Source organism: Eptatretus burgeri, chromosome 10 (assembly GCF_056783735.1).
Source record: "Eptatretus burgeri isolate ZD-2024b chromosome 10, Ebu_testis_v1, whole genome shotgun sequence".
Lineage (NCBI taxonomy): Eukaryota > Metazoa > Chordata > Myxini > Myxiniformes > Myxinidae > Eptatretus > Eptatretus burgeri.
This window is the reverse complement of record NC_140970.1, coordinates 49821062-49836818: the sequence shown is the minus strand read 5'-3', so window position 1 is coordinate 49836818 and position 15757 is coordinate 49821062. Positions and strand designations below refer to the sequence as shown.

The 15757-nt window shown below is 46.2% G+C and overlaps 1 protein-coding gene across 5 annotated transcripts in view; it reads left to right on the top strand.

Moving 5' to 3' along the window:
* Positions 1-15757, top strand: part of PRKDC (protein kinase, DNA-activated, catalytic subunit) — a 324360-nt gene that overhangs the window by 235783 nt on the left and 72820 nt on the right. For all 5 annotated transcript variants that reach the window (XM_085898246.1, XM_085898245.1, XM_085898249.1 and 2 more), the window contains 6 exons: positions 3413-3589; positions 3793-4017; positions 5019-5127; positions 5496-5607; positions 9006-9156; positions 12110-12284. In XM_085898246.1, the coding sequence (XP_085754372.1) occupies positions 3413-3589; positions 3793-4017; positions 5019-5127; positions 5496-5607; positions 9006-9156; positions 12110-12284 (949 nt within the window). The remainder of the gene's footprint in view (positions 1-3412; positions 3590-3792; positions 4018-5018; positions 5128-5495; positions 5608-9005; positions 9157-12109; positions 12285-15757) is intronic.

Below are 15757 nucleotides of genomic sequence, written 5' to 3'. Positions count from 1 at the left end.
AATACCCTCAAAGGAACCTCTGCCGCAAGCTCGAGATGATCGTCTGACGTTTCGACTGATCTGGCATGAAATTGCTGGTTGCACTGAAAAGAGGTACGAACGAATATCTTGAAGAGGCTGCACGGATGTTGTTTTTCACAACACAGAAGCAAATGACCCAATATCGGCAAGAGCATGGCTGGCAGCTTGGTTTAATAGAAAAACAACAACCACACCATGTTGAACAGGACACAAGTGTGCAAGATACAAGCGGCACGTTCTTTCCAACCCATTTCTGGATTTAATTATATCGGCACCCTCTTTTCCCTCCATTTCTCCATCTGATACTTGTATCTATATTCTTTTTCATTCCAAACCTCCATCTAATTATTATATCCGATCGTGCCCCTCAATTCCTGACACAGATTGGGGTTGGCCGCGTGCACACGATAGCAGAATCGGGCGAACCCGCGCGCTGGCCACGTGCTTAATGTCGGATCCTCGTGCACTGTACGGACCATGCTCAATAGCAGGCGGACCCGTACTTAGCTCGTGACACCTTATTATCGTACAGAGCAGGGCACGGATGGCACACATCTTGTTCTTTCTGTGCATGGGTTTACCATAACATCTTACCTTCGATCCTCGCTAGCAGCCGTGGGTGTTTCCCGCGGATGGGGACGACTTCTCGCCTCTCCGGCCAGCGAAGCCGTGATCAGGCAGGGGCGTGCTCTACAGCTTGGCGCATCACGGAGCAGGCACATTGAGCAGCGCCAGCCGGGGGTGCCCGGGCGGGCATGGGGGGCCGACGCCACCCTCGGCCAGTCGTCGGGTCACTGCCAGGGAGTTCGTGCAAGGCAATTCATGTCACAGAGTTCGGAGCGGGCGATTCATATGTCATGGGGTCGGAGTGAGACGATTCCACAGCTTGGGGTCATCTTGCCAGAAGTGGAGTTGAGCCACTTCCGGCCATCACGGCCGGGCCACGCAAGGGCCAGGGCTAATCAGAGCGCCCGATTCGGGTGATGACACATCGCTTCAGGGTGGCCCCCCCACCCCGCACCACGGGGTCTATAAAGGATGAGGCACGAGGCCGTCCAGACTTCCAGTTCGACTTCCAGTTCTGGTTTTGGTGTCTTGACCATTGCTGTAGTCGACTCGTCCCGTTCTCTGCCTGGCCTGGGATCGATCCCTATGCCTTCTCCTCCCACCCTTCTGTCGTTATCGCCTGCGACTCTGCCTCCACTTCTCCACCCTTCTCCGCCCACACGTCACTGACTCCACCCACTCATCTGGTCCCGTCTATGACTCCGCCTTCTCCACCCAAGTCCCTACCTTCACGCCCGACGGTAACGTCTCATTCTCTGGACCGATGCTAGCTGCACCAAATGTCACGAAGCAAGAAACGGCATGCCAGCTGTCAGGGAGGTATTGCCCAGCGGAGCATCCTCCCAAAACGTATTGGTGGCGCGATCGGGCAATCGTGCAAGGTATTGAGAGACCATTAGCCTCAGCTCCTCTCCTCCTTTTTCTCTTCATTAACTCCTCTTCATCGGTGTGTGTGTGTGTGTGTTTGTATGTTTGTCATGGTGCCTGTCCTCGTAAATTAAGATTGCAGAAGATTATTATTTTGGGTTAAGTCTGCTTTATGTCTGCTTTCGTAAGTTGCTTGTATAATTGTCGCACCTCACGCTTCTTTCTATCCCTGCATTACAAACAACAATAAAACTACTATTCATTGCACCACATATCTTTCCTCGCTTGCATGTAAATAAATTATTATTAGAAATGTTCCCAGCGCGTTTTCCCATCGGAAAATGTTCCCATCGGAGGAAGGGGGTGCTCCGCAATGCGGCACCTGTCAAAGGTCGTTGGTTTGGTCTCCAGTCGCACGTGTGGGACGCGTGGTTCGTGGCGGAGCTCGGGTGGTGAATAGCGGGGTCTACGGAGGGGGGTCAGGGTCGCTCTTTACTTTCCTTGGAGAGAGCCAGCAGAGACACGTTCACCGCCTTCGCGACCTTCTGCTCAACCCTCCGCTTTAAAAGAACTGCACGCTCAACAACAACCCTGTCGAAAGCCTCCGAACAACCTTCGTAACAACCCCAAAAACACCACCGCCTCAGAGAGTGCTCAGGAATTTATCGACCTCCCTTAACGGGGCGGGCTCGCTCGAACAGACGTCACTCCCCGCCCTGATTGGGCACGCTCCCATGGACTCGCCCTTCCTGGACATGGTTTCGGCCCCTGCCGGGAAACCCCACCCACTCTTCCACGCAGGTTCATACTTGTCAAGCAACAGTATCAATGTTGCAAAGGTCGTCGTGAAAGAGTTACAACGTTTGTGGGAGCCAAGAAACCAAAACCGCAAGATCTTGCCTTGGCATGTCAGGGTGCGAGAAGGCAGCTGGTTGGTGGTGGATCGTGATGGGCCGAGGGGTCATGCAGATGGGATGGTTGTTAGATAGCTTGTTCGATGTAACAACCTAACTAAAAGAAATCGCAACGCACGCCTTTGATTCTCCCACTAGACAAAAGGAAGGGGATCTGACTACACACATACTTAACGACATAACTGACTTTTGGGACATCTTTATGTTGAATGCATTTGGTTTCCAGATTCGTAACAATATATATATATGTATATATATATATATATATATATATATATATATATATATATATATATATATATATATATATATATATATATATATATATATATATATATATATATATATGTCGAATTTATGTGCGTGCGCGCACACACACACACACACACACACACACACACACACACACACACACACACACACACACACACACACACACACACACACACACACACACACACACACATTTATATGTGTTTGCATGTATTATAGCTATCCTCGACTAGATGTATAAATTTTTCATCTGCTTTCCGTTCTCCCTATTCCTGAGTCCAATATAACCCTGGCTAATTATATTCCCCAATAATCAATATTCTTCCCTTACTGCACACCTTTCTCCACAATTTCTGATTTTCTACAACCTTTCAACTCTCCCCTCTGAAAAGACCATTGATCGTATGAGATATGTGTGTCTCCATCTTGTCTTCGGAAGATGTGATGGGATAGCTTGGTTCGTTGCATGTTTAGAAATGACCTTGGGAATATGCCTTCCTTTGGATAAGGATGTAAAGCCATCCGCCCCATCATTTGAGATGTCAATGCTAAATATACCCTGATGTCTTTTCAAAATAGAAAGCCATTGTTGTGTTACCCTGGCCAAATTCCCTTTTTGAGTTTAGCTGTTTAATTAGTCTGTATCTGCAGTTGGTTATAGTCCTGGGATGTGGACGTGGGACTCTTGTGATGGTTCAAGTGGCCTTTACCTATGTCATTATTTTGTAATTATCCCATTTATGTCTGTGCATTTATTATGTCCCATGCAGGCAGTGGGCAAAGAAGATTGGGGGTTTTGCCCTCCCACACATGCTGAAAAGGACTACTGGGAGCGGGCACGTATAGAATGCTACCGGCAGCTCTGCTCATGGCAGTACATAGTCCAATGCACTTCGGCAGCACTAGAAGATGACCTTGACTCCATTTGGGATGACCACTTTCACCAGGTGAAACCTATATCCTCGCAAACCAACCCTCATGACCTTTTAAAAGGTACAGAACATAAATGTTTGATTTGGTGGCTTGGATACACTGTTGAGGGATTTGTTTTCCAAATCCACAGTGCCTTTGGTCAATGGATAGGACCTCTGCATAATAATGTTCCCCAAAGCCCACCATACAAAGGTAACAAAATGCCTCTGCTGGACAGGAATGTTTCCTGCCAGCAATGATGGAGAGCAAGACACGGCTGGCAGTGAAAGGCAACTTGGACCAAGCATTTTTCTCATTTGTTGACAAAGCAATGGAGGTGAAGGACCGTCGTGATCTCCTGGAGAGTCACTACCCCCGCGAGCTTGCCACACTTTATCTTCTGCAGGAAGACCACCATCGTGCCCGTCACTACCTTCTTTCTGCTTTTCGTATCTTCACTCAGGTGCTTGCTTCATTCATCCGTCAAGGTTACACTCCAGATTCCATTCTTCCATCACCTTTTTAAGTCTAACCGGGGCATACACCGGGACCAGAGTCCTATACAAGTCCTCAGAGCTTTTGTAGTTTCCTGGTATATCGTTCTTTATTGTAGGCCATCTACTCTATATATTTCACTTCCATTTATTTATGACATGAACCATGGAATACCAAACCTGTAGATGTGGCATGTGATCACTAAGCCGTTTGTATACATTATGCTTAAACTAGGAAATAGTTTGCTATTCCTCAATGATATCAAGTGGCATTGTAAAGATGATGAGTTGGCATCCCAAATTTTGTTCATTCAGATCAACCTCATTGACGAGTATAAATGTATTCACAGCATCTGTAAATGGAGATAGTTTCAGGGGAATTAATATGTCGATTGTCCATAAATATATTCCTTGTGGATGGGATTGTCTGGCTGACACATGGTACCAGTCCACATTTTTATGTTAACTCGTAATGCCCTCAAGGCAACAGGATGGGAAATGTTTCGTATGTAGCCTACGGCTAACGGTTGCATCATTTTCTGGAAGCGTGGCTGTGCCGCTGATGCAGTGCCTCCTGTTATCAGTAAGCTGGTACTCATTTTGCTGACAGAAGAAGATTGATAGCCTGAGTCAACCCACCTGGTGTTATTTAACAGAACGACAGGGGCTCAAACTGAAGACACTAAGATCTTAAGCCAGCCACCTTAACCATTAAACCAACACCAGGCTTCGAGTGGGAAATAAAATGCTGCCTTAAAAACACTTTTAATAATAAATAACAGAACTGATGTTATATCAAAAGTGGATTTTAAAGATGCATGAATCTGTGATTCATTTCAGAAGTATGCTGTGATGCCAAGCTTATCGTTATTTTGTTTTAAATAATAATAGTAATAATAATCGTATCTCATTTGGACTTTAATATTTAAATGTGACATTATTTTGTGATTAAAAATGTGTCACTCCTCAGCAATGGGCCGCGATGCCACCATTACTCTATGAAAGCCGAAAAAAGCTTCTGCAGCAGCTGCAGCCTCTCACTGAGGAGTTGGACTTCCTGGAATTCATGGCACAAAATGGTACCTTCCTCCACCTCCATCGTTATCTTCAATCATTGCCACCGCCTTCACCCCCTAATTTTCCACTCATCTGCTCCTTATTTCTCGTCCTCATATTTATCATTTTATCATTTCATCCCATTGCTTCTTCAACCAAAAACAAAATTCATTTCTTCACTTCCTCATTTAATAATGTTTCATCATTCACTGCTTAATGTCACATGTTCTAAATATAGCTTCCCTGACTCATTCCTCCTTATATCAAATCCCCTTTCCCCCAGTTGTAGAAATTTCTCATTTCATGCCATGACTTTTTTATTTTCTTTTAAAGAATCACATTTTCCATTCTTCATTCTTTCCTTCTTTTTTTAATTTATTTCTACATGCAGACAACTTCAAAAGCCTTCAGGCCATACGTACTATGATCGAGATTTGGGCCCAGCGCCTCCCTGACACGCACCAGGACCCAGCAACCCTTTGGGATGATGTGATAAGCTCTCGGTCAGCATTCCATTTCTTCATAAGCATGCCTTCAGTCAAAGTTTGTGTACTTTTACACAGACTATTGTCTGCACGTGATATACTGTCGTGGCCAAAAATATTGGCACCCTTGCACTTTTTTTCAAATAATGCACCATTACTTCCAGAAATTGTTTAACTTAAAAAATATTTTGTTATCCACAAATGTATTTCTTTGGTTTGCAGTGGAACAAAACAAACAAAGCTGAAAAAATTACTAAATCTTGGCTTATTACACACAGAAATCCTAAAATGGCCTGGACAATATTATTGGCACCTTTTAGAAGTTGTTGGAAATAATTAGATTTGAAGCAGGTGATTCTCCTTTACTTTGGAATTGAACTCACCTGTGGTGAGTTGCAGGTGTCTGCAATACAAAAATCACTCATTCAACCAGTTTTAATAGAGAAAAGGAGTCATTCTACTGTTTTGTATCACTGTGTGTAGTGTAATGAGCATGGAGAAAAGAAAGAAAACCAGAGAATTGTCTGAGGAGGTCAGACACAAGATCGTAGCCAAGCATGGACAATCTCAAGGCTACAAGGCCATCTCCAGAGACATTGATGTTCCTGTGTCCACCACACACAATGTTTTCAGGAAGATCCCTGGACGTGGCCACAAGAGAAAACTTGATCAAAGATTGCAGTGAAGGATTGTTGGAATGGTGGAGAAAGCACCTCAATCAACTGCCAAACAGATTCCAGCTGACCTTCAGACACGAGGTACGACAGTTTCAACTCGCACCATCCGTCGCCAACTCAATGAAAGGGGGTTCTATGGTAGGAGACCCAGGAGGACCCCACTGCTTGCTGAGAGAGAGACGTAAGAAAGCCCGACTGGAGTTTGCCAAAACACACTTGAACAAGCCAAAATCCTTCTGGGAGAATGTCTGTGGACAGATGAGACCAAATTAGAGCTTTATGGTGAAGCACGTCATCTCTGTGTTTATAGAAAACAAAATGAAGCCTTCAAAGAAAAGAACACCTTCCCTACAGTTAAACATGGAGGTGATTCAGTGATGTTTTGGGGTTGCTGTGCTGCCTCTGGTACTGGGTGCCTTGAATGTGTTCACGGCATAATGAAATCAGGAGATTACCAAGGCATTTTGGAGCGCAATGTTCAACCCAGTGTCAGAAAGCTGTGTCTCAGTCAAAGGTCATGGGTCTTACAGCAGGACAATAACCCCAAATTCACTTCAAAGAGCACCCAGGAATGGTTCAAGACAAAACGCTGGACTGTTCTGATGTGGCCAGCCAATGAGTCCAGATCTAAATCCCATTGAACACCTGTGGAGTATCTGAAAACAGCAGTTGGGAGAAGTCACCCTTCAAATCTGGGAGGACTGGAGAAGTTTGCACAAGAAGAGTGGGCAAAACTGCCAGTTGAGAGGAGTAGGAAGCTCATTCATGGCTATACGAAGCGCTTGACTGCAGTTATTTTGTCCAAAGGTTGTGCTACCAAATATTAAGTCGAGGGTGTCAATAATTTTGTCAATGCCATTTCTTTTAATTTTCTGATTTGAAAGAATATATTAATTTCTGAATCAAAAACAAAGGTTCTGTAATATTAACAGTGAAATAAAGAATTGTGGAGACCAAATACTTTTGTCAATTTCAACTTATTTTTCGAGAAAATTGAGTTATTTTATAAAAAGTGCAAGGGTGCCAATATTTTTGGCCACAACAGCATATTACTCACCTTCTTTCACAGCTGAAAACAACCTTTTCAACTTTTCAGACAACATGGTTCTAATCTTGCAGTTCGGTAAATCTGATGTTTTGCTTTGACAAATTAAGAGGTAAATGGGAACTTTTACATTTAAATATGTGAATTATTATTTTTGTCAGAGATTTGCTCTTTTTTTTTTCTTCTTTGCAATTAAATTTTTATCTCTAAATTTGACACAGCCCAAAACAATAGATTTAACACAGCCCAAAGCAAAGTTTCATATTTCACCCTTATTCTCGTATTTTCATTCTCCATTTCAAATTATATGCAGAATTTTCAATTTTGATTATCGTGTGTGCGTTACATTTTTCCAAACTGAAAGTTTTTAATTTTGAGTTCAGCTGGATGGACATTAACTTAATCTTTCCCCGTTAACAAAAAAAATCTTAAAACCATGATTTTTTCGACCCCCGTTAATCCACCCCAAACTTCCTCCTTCAAATTCCCTGCTTTCCTTCCTGAAAGTCCCTGTGGTGTCCATCTTGCATACCCCATGTTCCCAGCCCCATCCCTCATCCTTCCACAGATCTCCTAATGTCTCTGTTCCCCACTGTTTTGTCCTGCCTTCTCCCACCCCTCTTGTCTCTTGCCCCCCTTGCTGTGCGGTGCGTTAGCTCTCATATGAGCCTCGACAATGTAAACAACAACAACAAAAAAATATGGACACACGCCAAGACCGTGCTCTTTTTAGATATAGACTAGATGACCCGTGAACCTGTTGGGTTCCCGTTGTGACAGCGGTTGATGGAAAAAATCATTTCAAGAAAAAAAAAGATAGCTCCAGCGAACTGTACCGCTGAGATTGTTTGCATTGATCAAATACTCCCGAAGAGTACTTGACTGAATCGGGAATTGATTTTTTAATAATTTTTTTCGTTGCCCGATTTGAATGAAACTCGATAGTGCACACCGCAGGCGAATGGTGAGTAAGGTGGCCCTAAAACTTTTGCGCTATTGTGTACCGTTTTGGCTGTATTTCGGGAACATACCTACATACATACATACATACAAGATGAGAGTTTTAGTAATATATAGAAGATAGATGAACCGTGGTGTCTGTCCGTGCATTTGTCTGTCTTTTGTGGCAGCCGCTTACAAGCCGCTTGACATTGTGGCAGCTTTCCATCATGCTGTCTCTTCCTAAACGGTTGTGCAGAAATTCGCCAAACTTGGTAGTTATGCTCACCACATGGCACGAAAGTGCACAAGTGGTGTCATTTTGCCTCCCTCCCCTGGGGCAGGATTAAAAGTTCAAATACTGAAAAATGCAATTACAGGCACATTTTAAAATGAAACTTTGTATATTCAATCAACATTGCGAGACGCATGAAATATGCAACCTTTTTTTGGATTTCACTCCCAATTAATTCCAAGGGGTGAGGACTTAGGGTCACAGAGGTCAAAACGGGAAAAAAATTTAACTGAGAATTTGATATTGGGTCATTCCTGTTGGAACTTTTTGCCATATTTCAACTTTGCTTTCGGTGGGAAGCGTGGGGATTTGTGAAGGTGCATGCATGTGGAGCAGTGGATTTCTAATCGAAGAAAGCAAATCATAAAGTTGTAAGATACGTGGAATAACTTGTATGAGATATTGAGTTTGGGGGTAATATTGATTACAGTATGTTGACTTTTTTATCATTCCTCCTTAGGTGTTTCTACCTGGCTAAGATCAGAGCACGTTTTGCAACTGACAACACAGAGTGCACAACTCGTCAGCAAGATTTAATCACTCTGGATTCATTGATCAGTGACTTGCGATTTAACATGGAACTTGCCATGGTACAAAGTGCTACGACCCAGGTATGTAGAATTATATCAATCAATGTTAACTTCTCAAAAATGAAATACCAGTCGTCACTTGTTTTCACAAAACTTTGCATCCACAACAAAGCGATAGATGCATGAGAGATAAGAGAAAGAAGAGATGCCAGTTTCACAGCAATATTTGAGCATTCAACAACTCTCTCCCCTATCTTATCTCGTCCTTTTTTCGCTCCTTCCACGACACACACACACACACACACACAAACACACACACACACACACACACACACACACACACACACACACACACACACACACACAAACACACACACACACACACACACACACACACACACACACACACACGCACACGCATACACAAACTCTCTCTCTCTCTCTCAACATCTCTCCCCCCCCTCCCACCCCGGTCTCTCCTACCCCCTCTCTCTCTTGTGTCATGCCTGAGGGCAGTCTTTGGGTTGCCAAAGCAGTCTCGTAACGAGGATTGCATTACATCATTTGCCTGGTTTGCCTTCCTAGCAGTATAGTAGTCAAAGCAGAAATTTGGTCAGGATGCTAGCAACAATCACCTACTTTTTGTGAGAAAGACAGAGGAACTTGCATCCACTGGCAGTAATCAATGCTGACAGATAAGTCAACTTGCTTACTGTCCCATCCGATGGACAGCACATTCTTTGATGCAATCCTTTCCCTGCAAAGTGCCGAAATGGTAGTTTAGAGTCTGGTTGGGAATTGTACCCAGACGAGATATCTCAAAGATTCAGACCATCAAGTTGATCATCAATTTGGATTCAGACCAGGTCACTCTACCCTGGATATGCTGCTTCTGCTCTTCCAACAATGGAAGGAGGTCCTCAATGCCGGACATGAAATCAGAGCCATATCCCTCAACATATCGCGTGCTTTCAATACCGTCTGGCACCCTGCCCTGCTCAACAAACTCTCTTTCTATGGTATCCAAGGCCATCTCCACTCGTGTCTCGCAGACTTCCTCTCCTGTCGCAGCCAACGTGTGGCCCTAAATGGAGTTCTCTCATCCCCTCTTCCTGTCCAGGCTGGAGTTCCTCAAGGCAGTGTTCTGTCCCTGTTCTTTTTCTGGTTTTTATCAATGATCTCTCCAACTTTCTGGAAAATCCTCTTTATCTCTTTGCTTATGACGCCAACCTCTGCCGTACCATCTGCCATCCCTCAGATCGGCAAGCAGCAGCCTCTTTGCTCTCTGCAGGATAAAATCACAAGCTGGTCCAACACATGGAACATGTCTTTCAATCTCAACAAATCTCACACTGTCTATCCGAAAGGACCATCTGGACTCCCCCCCCCAACTCCCATCTACTTTTTCCACAATCCTCTTGAAGATGTCCTTTCATTCAAGCTTCTGGGTCTCACGATCTGCCATGATCTTTCCTGGGAAAGCCACATTTCCAAGCTGGTCTCCAAAGCCAGTCGCTAACTGGGAATCCTCTGTCGTACAAGGTCCTTCCTTGGCACGACTGAGCTCCTGACCACATACAAAGCTTTCGTCTGTAGCCTGATGGAGTACTGCTCTCCCCTCTGGGCTGGTGCTCCTGCCTCCCACCTTTCTCAGCTTCACGCTGTGTAAACCAAGGCATTTAGGATCATTGGTATCTCCTGCAATGAGGCTGAGTCTTTGGGTCTCTCACTCTCTCACCACAGGCAGGTCGGTGGTCTTTCTCTCTTCCACCGTCTCCTCTCCGGCCTCGCTCTCCCCCTTGCTCTGTTAGTGATCTGTCCCCCCCCCCCCCCGAGCCCTCATATTTCCACAGGGCGCTCAAGGTTTACCAGCAACCCCCTTCTGGTAAAGCTACCAAAATCAAGAATCACGGCTCACCTTCCCTTTTTCAATCCTCTTTTTTTCTCGTCTTTGGAACAAACTCCCACAGTCTCTTCAATCTGACTTTTCCCTCCAGGTCTTCAAAACAGCTGTTCACCACCATCTCTTATCTTCCCCCATGCAAAACCACAATAATTTTCTACTCCCGTTAATCCACCCCAAACCCACCTCCTTTAAATTTCCTGCTTTCCTTCCTAAAAGTCCCTGTCGTGTCCATCTTGTTTACCCCGTGGTCCCCACCCCATCCCTCTCCCTTCCACAGATGTACTCATGTCTGTTCCACACTGTTTTGTTCATCCCTCTCCTTCTTCCCTCTTATCTCCTGCTCCCCTTGTTGTATGTTCTGTGTGGTGGCTCTCATACGAGCCTCGACATTGTATACAAATATATATTTTTTTATATGATCAAATCCCTTTGGGTCTTGATGGAGTTGGAGATTGGGACCATACTCTGTGCAGAGCGTTGGTGCTGCCGAAGCAGTCTCCTTGGCTATTGGGCACAATCCTGGATGGGTCGCCACTCCGACACAGTATACCGGCATGCTGGCACTCATTTTGCCAACCGCAGAAGGATGACAGGCCAAGTTAACCCCACCTGGTCTTAATTCAACAGCTGAGCAGTATTTGAACTCAGGACCCAAGAATCCAAAGCCCGCCACGCTAACCCTTAAGCCAACACCAGGCATTACACACACACACACACACACACACACACACACACACACACACACACACACACACACACACACACACACACACACACACACACACACACACACACACACACACTCTGGAGGATATTCCATCCATTCCATCCTCCATATTGATGGAGGGTGATGTCGAAATGTTTCAATCTTGGAAATATTTGATCACAATTAACAAGCACACGGATTGATGAATTATTAGAGCTATATTTGTGTGTGTCAAATGTACATCTTATTTTGCTTCCAATTGAAACTTAAAAAAAATAAAATTAGAGTTACTTAAAAACGATTGAAACTTAAAACAAAAATTGTACATATTAACAAGCACACATTACTGGCACGAAATAATTACTCTATTTGAAGTGCGTTTTCTTCTTTGCTTTTCCAACTTCTTTTTTTTTGTCCAACAGGCAAACCTCGCCCTTGCAGAACTGCGATTAAATCGAATAAAACCAGAGATGCGTTGTAGTGTTGGACGTCATACCCGCTGGAGCAAGAGTTACGTGGCAATGACAAATGCTCAGGCTGCAACACTGCCTCCTCCCAAAAGCCTTGAGACTCTATTGCGAACCTGGACGATGCTTGGTAAGCCATGCGGTTCGTGACATTTCTCATTGTCATGATAATTGGAGGCTTTTCCTTCAGAGGAAATGAATCTGTGATACTAATTAATCCCCTTTATCATTCAGAGAAGACCAGAGTGCAATTGGGATGGATAACTTGGAAAACACTATGATTTTGCAAAATGGAAAAGAGCACATTATTACAACAAGAAGCACCCGTTCCCTATGGGACCGTAAATGGGATCATGTTATGATATTTATGCCTATTTTACTCCAAGGTCAGGTCAGGTATGGGAGCATGTGCCAGAACAGCGCGTCGCTGCGTCCACTTTCCGCCGGTACTCCAGGGGCCTCCGTCTGGCCATCCCCCAGGCAGATGCCAGGCCCATCCCCATCTCCTTGAGATGATGGTCAACCTGCTGCAACCATGAGGCACGTGGTCGACCCACTGGCCTCCTCCACTCATGAGACTCCCTCGCTGAGAGAATCTGGTGAGCAGGATCAGCGTCAGGAAAACGAGCCACATGTCCATACAGCCGCAGCTGACGCTCACGGACTATGCAGGTAACAAATCTCATCCGAGTCTCTCTCAGCAACCGCTCGTTGGACACAAAATCCGACCAGCGATAGCCAAGGATTCTCCTAAGAGACCTGGTACCAAAGGAATTAAGTCTCCGTCTCAGATCCTTGGTCAAAGTCCAAGTCTCGCACCCATAGAGCAACACTGGAAGTACCAAGGACCTGAAGACTCGGACTTTCGTCCTCCCGCACAGGTACCGGCAGCGCCACACCCCATGATCCAGTGAATCCATGACTCCCCAGGCCCGACCCAGACGTCTATTGACCTCCGGCTCACAACCTGCGGAGACATGAATATCACTGCCAAGGTAAGTGAATCTATCCACGACCTCAACATCCTCACCACAAACAGACACAGACAGGACAGCAGCATCCAAGATGTCACCGAAAGCCTGGATCTTTGTTTTGACCCAAGAAATCCGTAATCCCAACGGCTCCGACTCCTCATTCAGCACCTCGAGGGCCCCCAAGAGGATGTCTAAAGTCTCCGCAAAGATGACTGCATCATCTGCAAAATCAAGGTCCGAGATCTTGACATTGCCAAACGATGCACCGCAACTTGATCTCTCCGACATCCTCCCATAAATCCAGTCCATACAAGTGCTGAAAAGTGTGGGGGCAAGTACACATCCCTGACGAACTCCAGTAACAACTGGAAATAAGTCAGAGGCGGTACCACCACACTTCACAGCACTCTCAGTACCAGAGTAGAGTTCAGACATCAGATCGATCAGTTTCGGTGGCACCCCACGAAGACCAAGAATCCTCCAGAGGACATCCCGATTCACTGAATCGAACGCTTTACAGAGATCAACATAGGCTGCAAGCAGCCCGTGCCGAAACTCTCGTCTGCGTTCAGTGAGGACACGAAGAGCAAGGATACGGTCAATCGTTGACCTCTTTGGCGTAAAGCCTGACTGCTCTGGACGCTGGTGCTCAAGCAGATGGTGGCGAACCCTATCAAGAATTATCCGAGCAAAGACCTTGCCCGGCACTGAGAGCAGCGTCACCCCTCGGTAGTTGTTGCAGTCTTGGCGATCACCCTTCCCTTTCCAGAGAGGGACAACAAGGCCCCTCTTCCAGTCAGTTGGGATGATGCCTGTGTTCCAGGCGGAGCACAAAACTGCATGCAACGACGCGAGTGCAGCATTTCCACCAGCCTTGAGAAGTTCAGCATGGATGCCACAGATCCCTGGAGCTTTGCCCCGTTTCAACTGGTTCACCGCAGCTCGTGTTTCCACACGCGAAGGTGGACCACAGTTGATTCGAGGGTCAGCAACAGGGATTGTAACACCCTTGACGTCCAACTCGACAGCTGGGGGATCAGCCTGGTACAACCGCTCAAAGTAACCGGCCCAGCGGGCCTTCACTTCAGACTCCTCTGTCAAGAGCCTACCACTCTCTGCTCGAACTGCAGTGCTCCGAGGGATGGGCTTGGATGAGCATGTACGCGAATTCCCCTGTAAGCGGGACGAGAATCACCTGTCCACAGGTGATGCTCTACCCCCTCACAGATTCCTCGCACATAGGCCTCCTTGTCCACCCTCAGTGCACGTACAGTTTACGCCTCAGCTCCCTGAACAGCTCAGCTCTGCCATTCAGCCTGGCCCTGCGACTCTGGTCAATGGTATCCAGTGTCCCTTGAGAGACAAAATTCTTCTTTGCCCTGCGGTGAACTCCAAGGCATCCACCGGCAACATCAAGGACGGTGGTCTTGAAGGCGCTCCACAACTCTTCAGGACCCCCCAAAGCACCCAGACCCCCAAGTGTCCACTCAGCCTGTTCGCAAACTCCTCAGCTACTCTCTCATCCCTGAGCTTGGCAACATCCAGCCTAGGCTGGGATGGTACCATTCTCCAGGATTTAAGGTGCAGCTTTAGAGTTGCTACAACAAGCCTGTGGTCAGTATTGAGGAACTGAGCACTCCGGTAGACCCTGCAGTTCTGGATCATCCTCCAACGACCGTCAATGAGGACATGGTCAATCTCCTTTGCCACACCGCCAGCGTTGGAATACCAAGTCCAGCGATGAGCTTGCGGGCGCTGAAACCATGAACCAGCCACCCTAAGTCCATGACTTCTTGCAAAGTCAAGGAACTTAGTGCTATTCTGGTTCATAGTTCCTGACCCATGGGGACCAACACACACCTCATAACCATCCCTATCAGTTCCAGTCGATGCATTGAAATCCCCCAAGACTAGAAGTGTATCTCGTCTGGGGCACTGATCAACCACAGACTCGAGTGTGGCGTAGAATGCATCCTTCACGGTAAGATCACTCGCCTCAGTCGGAGCATAAATAGAGACCAGGAAATGACACCTAAGGAGTGACGAATCCTTAATCTCATAATACGCTCGTTGACCGGTGTTACCTCAATTATCATTGGGGTCAGCTTATTGGACACAGCTACAGCAACTCCTTGGGTATGGTAACCATCAGAGCGACCAGACCAATAGTAGGTGTAACCACCCACCATTATCTCGCCGCAATCCGGTCTCCGAACCTCAGAGAGCTGCAATCCCGATGTCCAAACGCTTGAGCTCAGATGATAACAGAGACAGGTGATCATCCTCTCTTAGGGATAGGACATTCCAGGCACCCACCCGAAGGGACCGCCTCAGGTTAACCCAAAGGAGACCGCCGTCTGGTGGACGACACCTCAGCACCACTCCGACACACTCTCCCGCAATCTGACCCAGGAATGTTACCACGTGGTTTCCCTCCTATCAAACATTGTGGGTCCCGATGCCTTTGCCCCAATCCCATCATCCGGTGAGCTGCCCTGCGAAGGGAAGCTGCACAGGAGGTACTCCCACGGAGTGGGTTTTCAGATTTTTTTGCGTTTTTGCGTTTTGCGGAATGAAGCGTTTTACGGTGGCTGGAGTGCAAATCCTGCCACCAACCTCCTAATAAGAA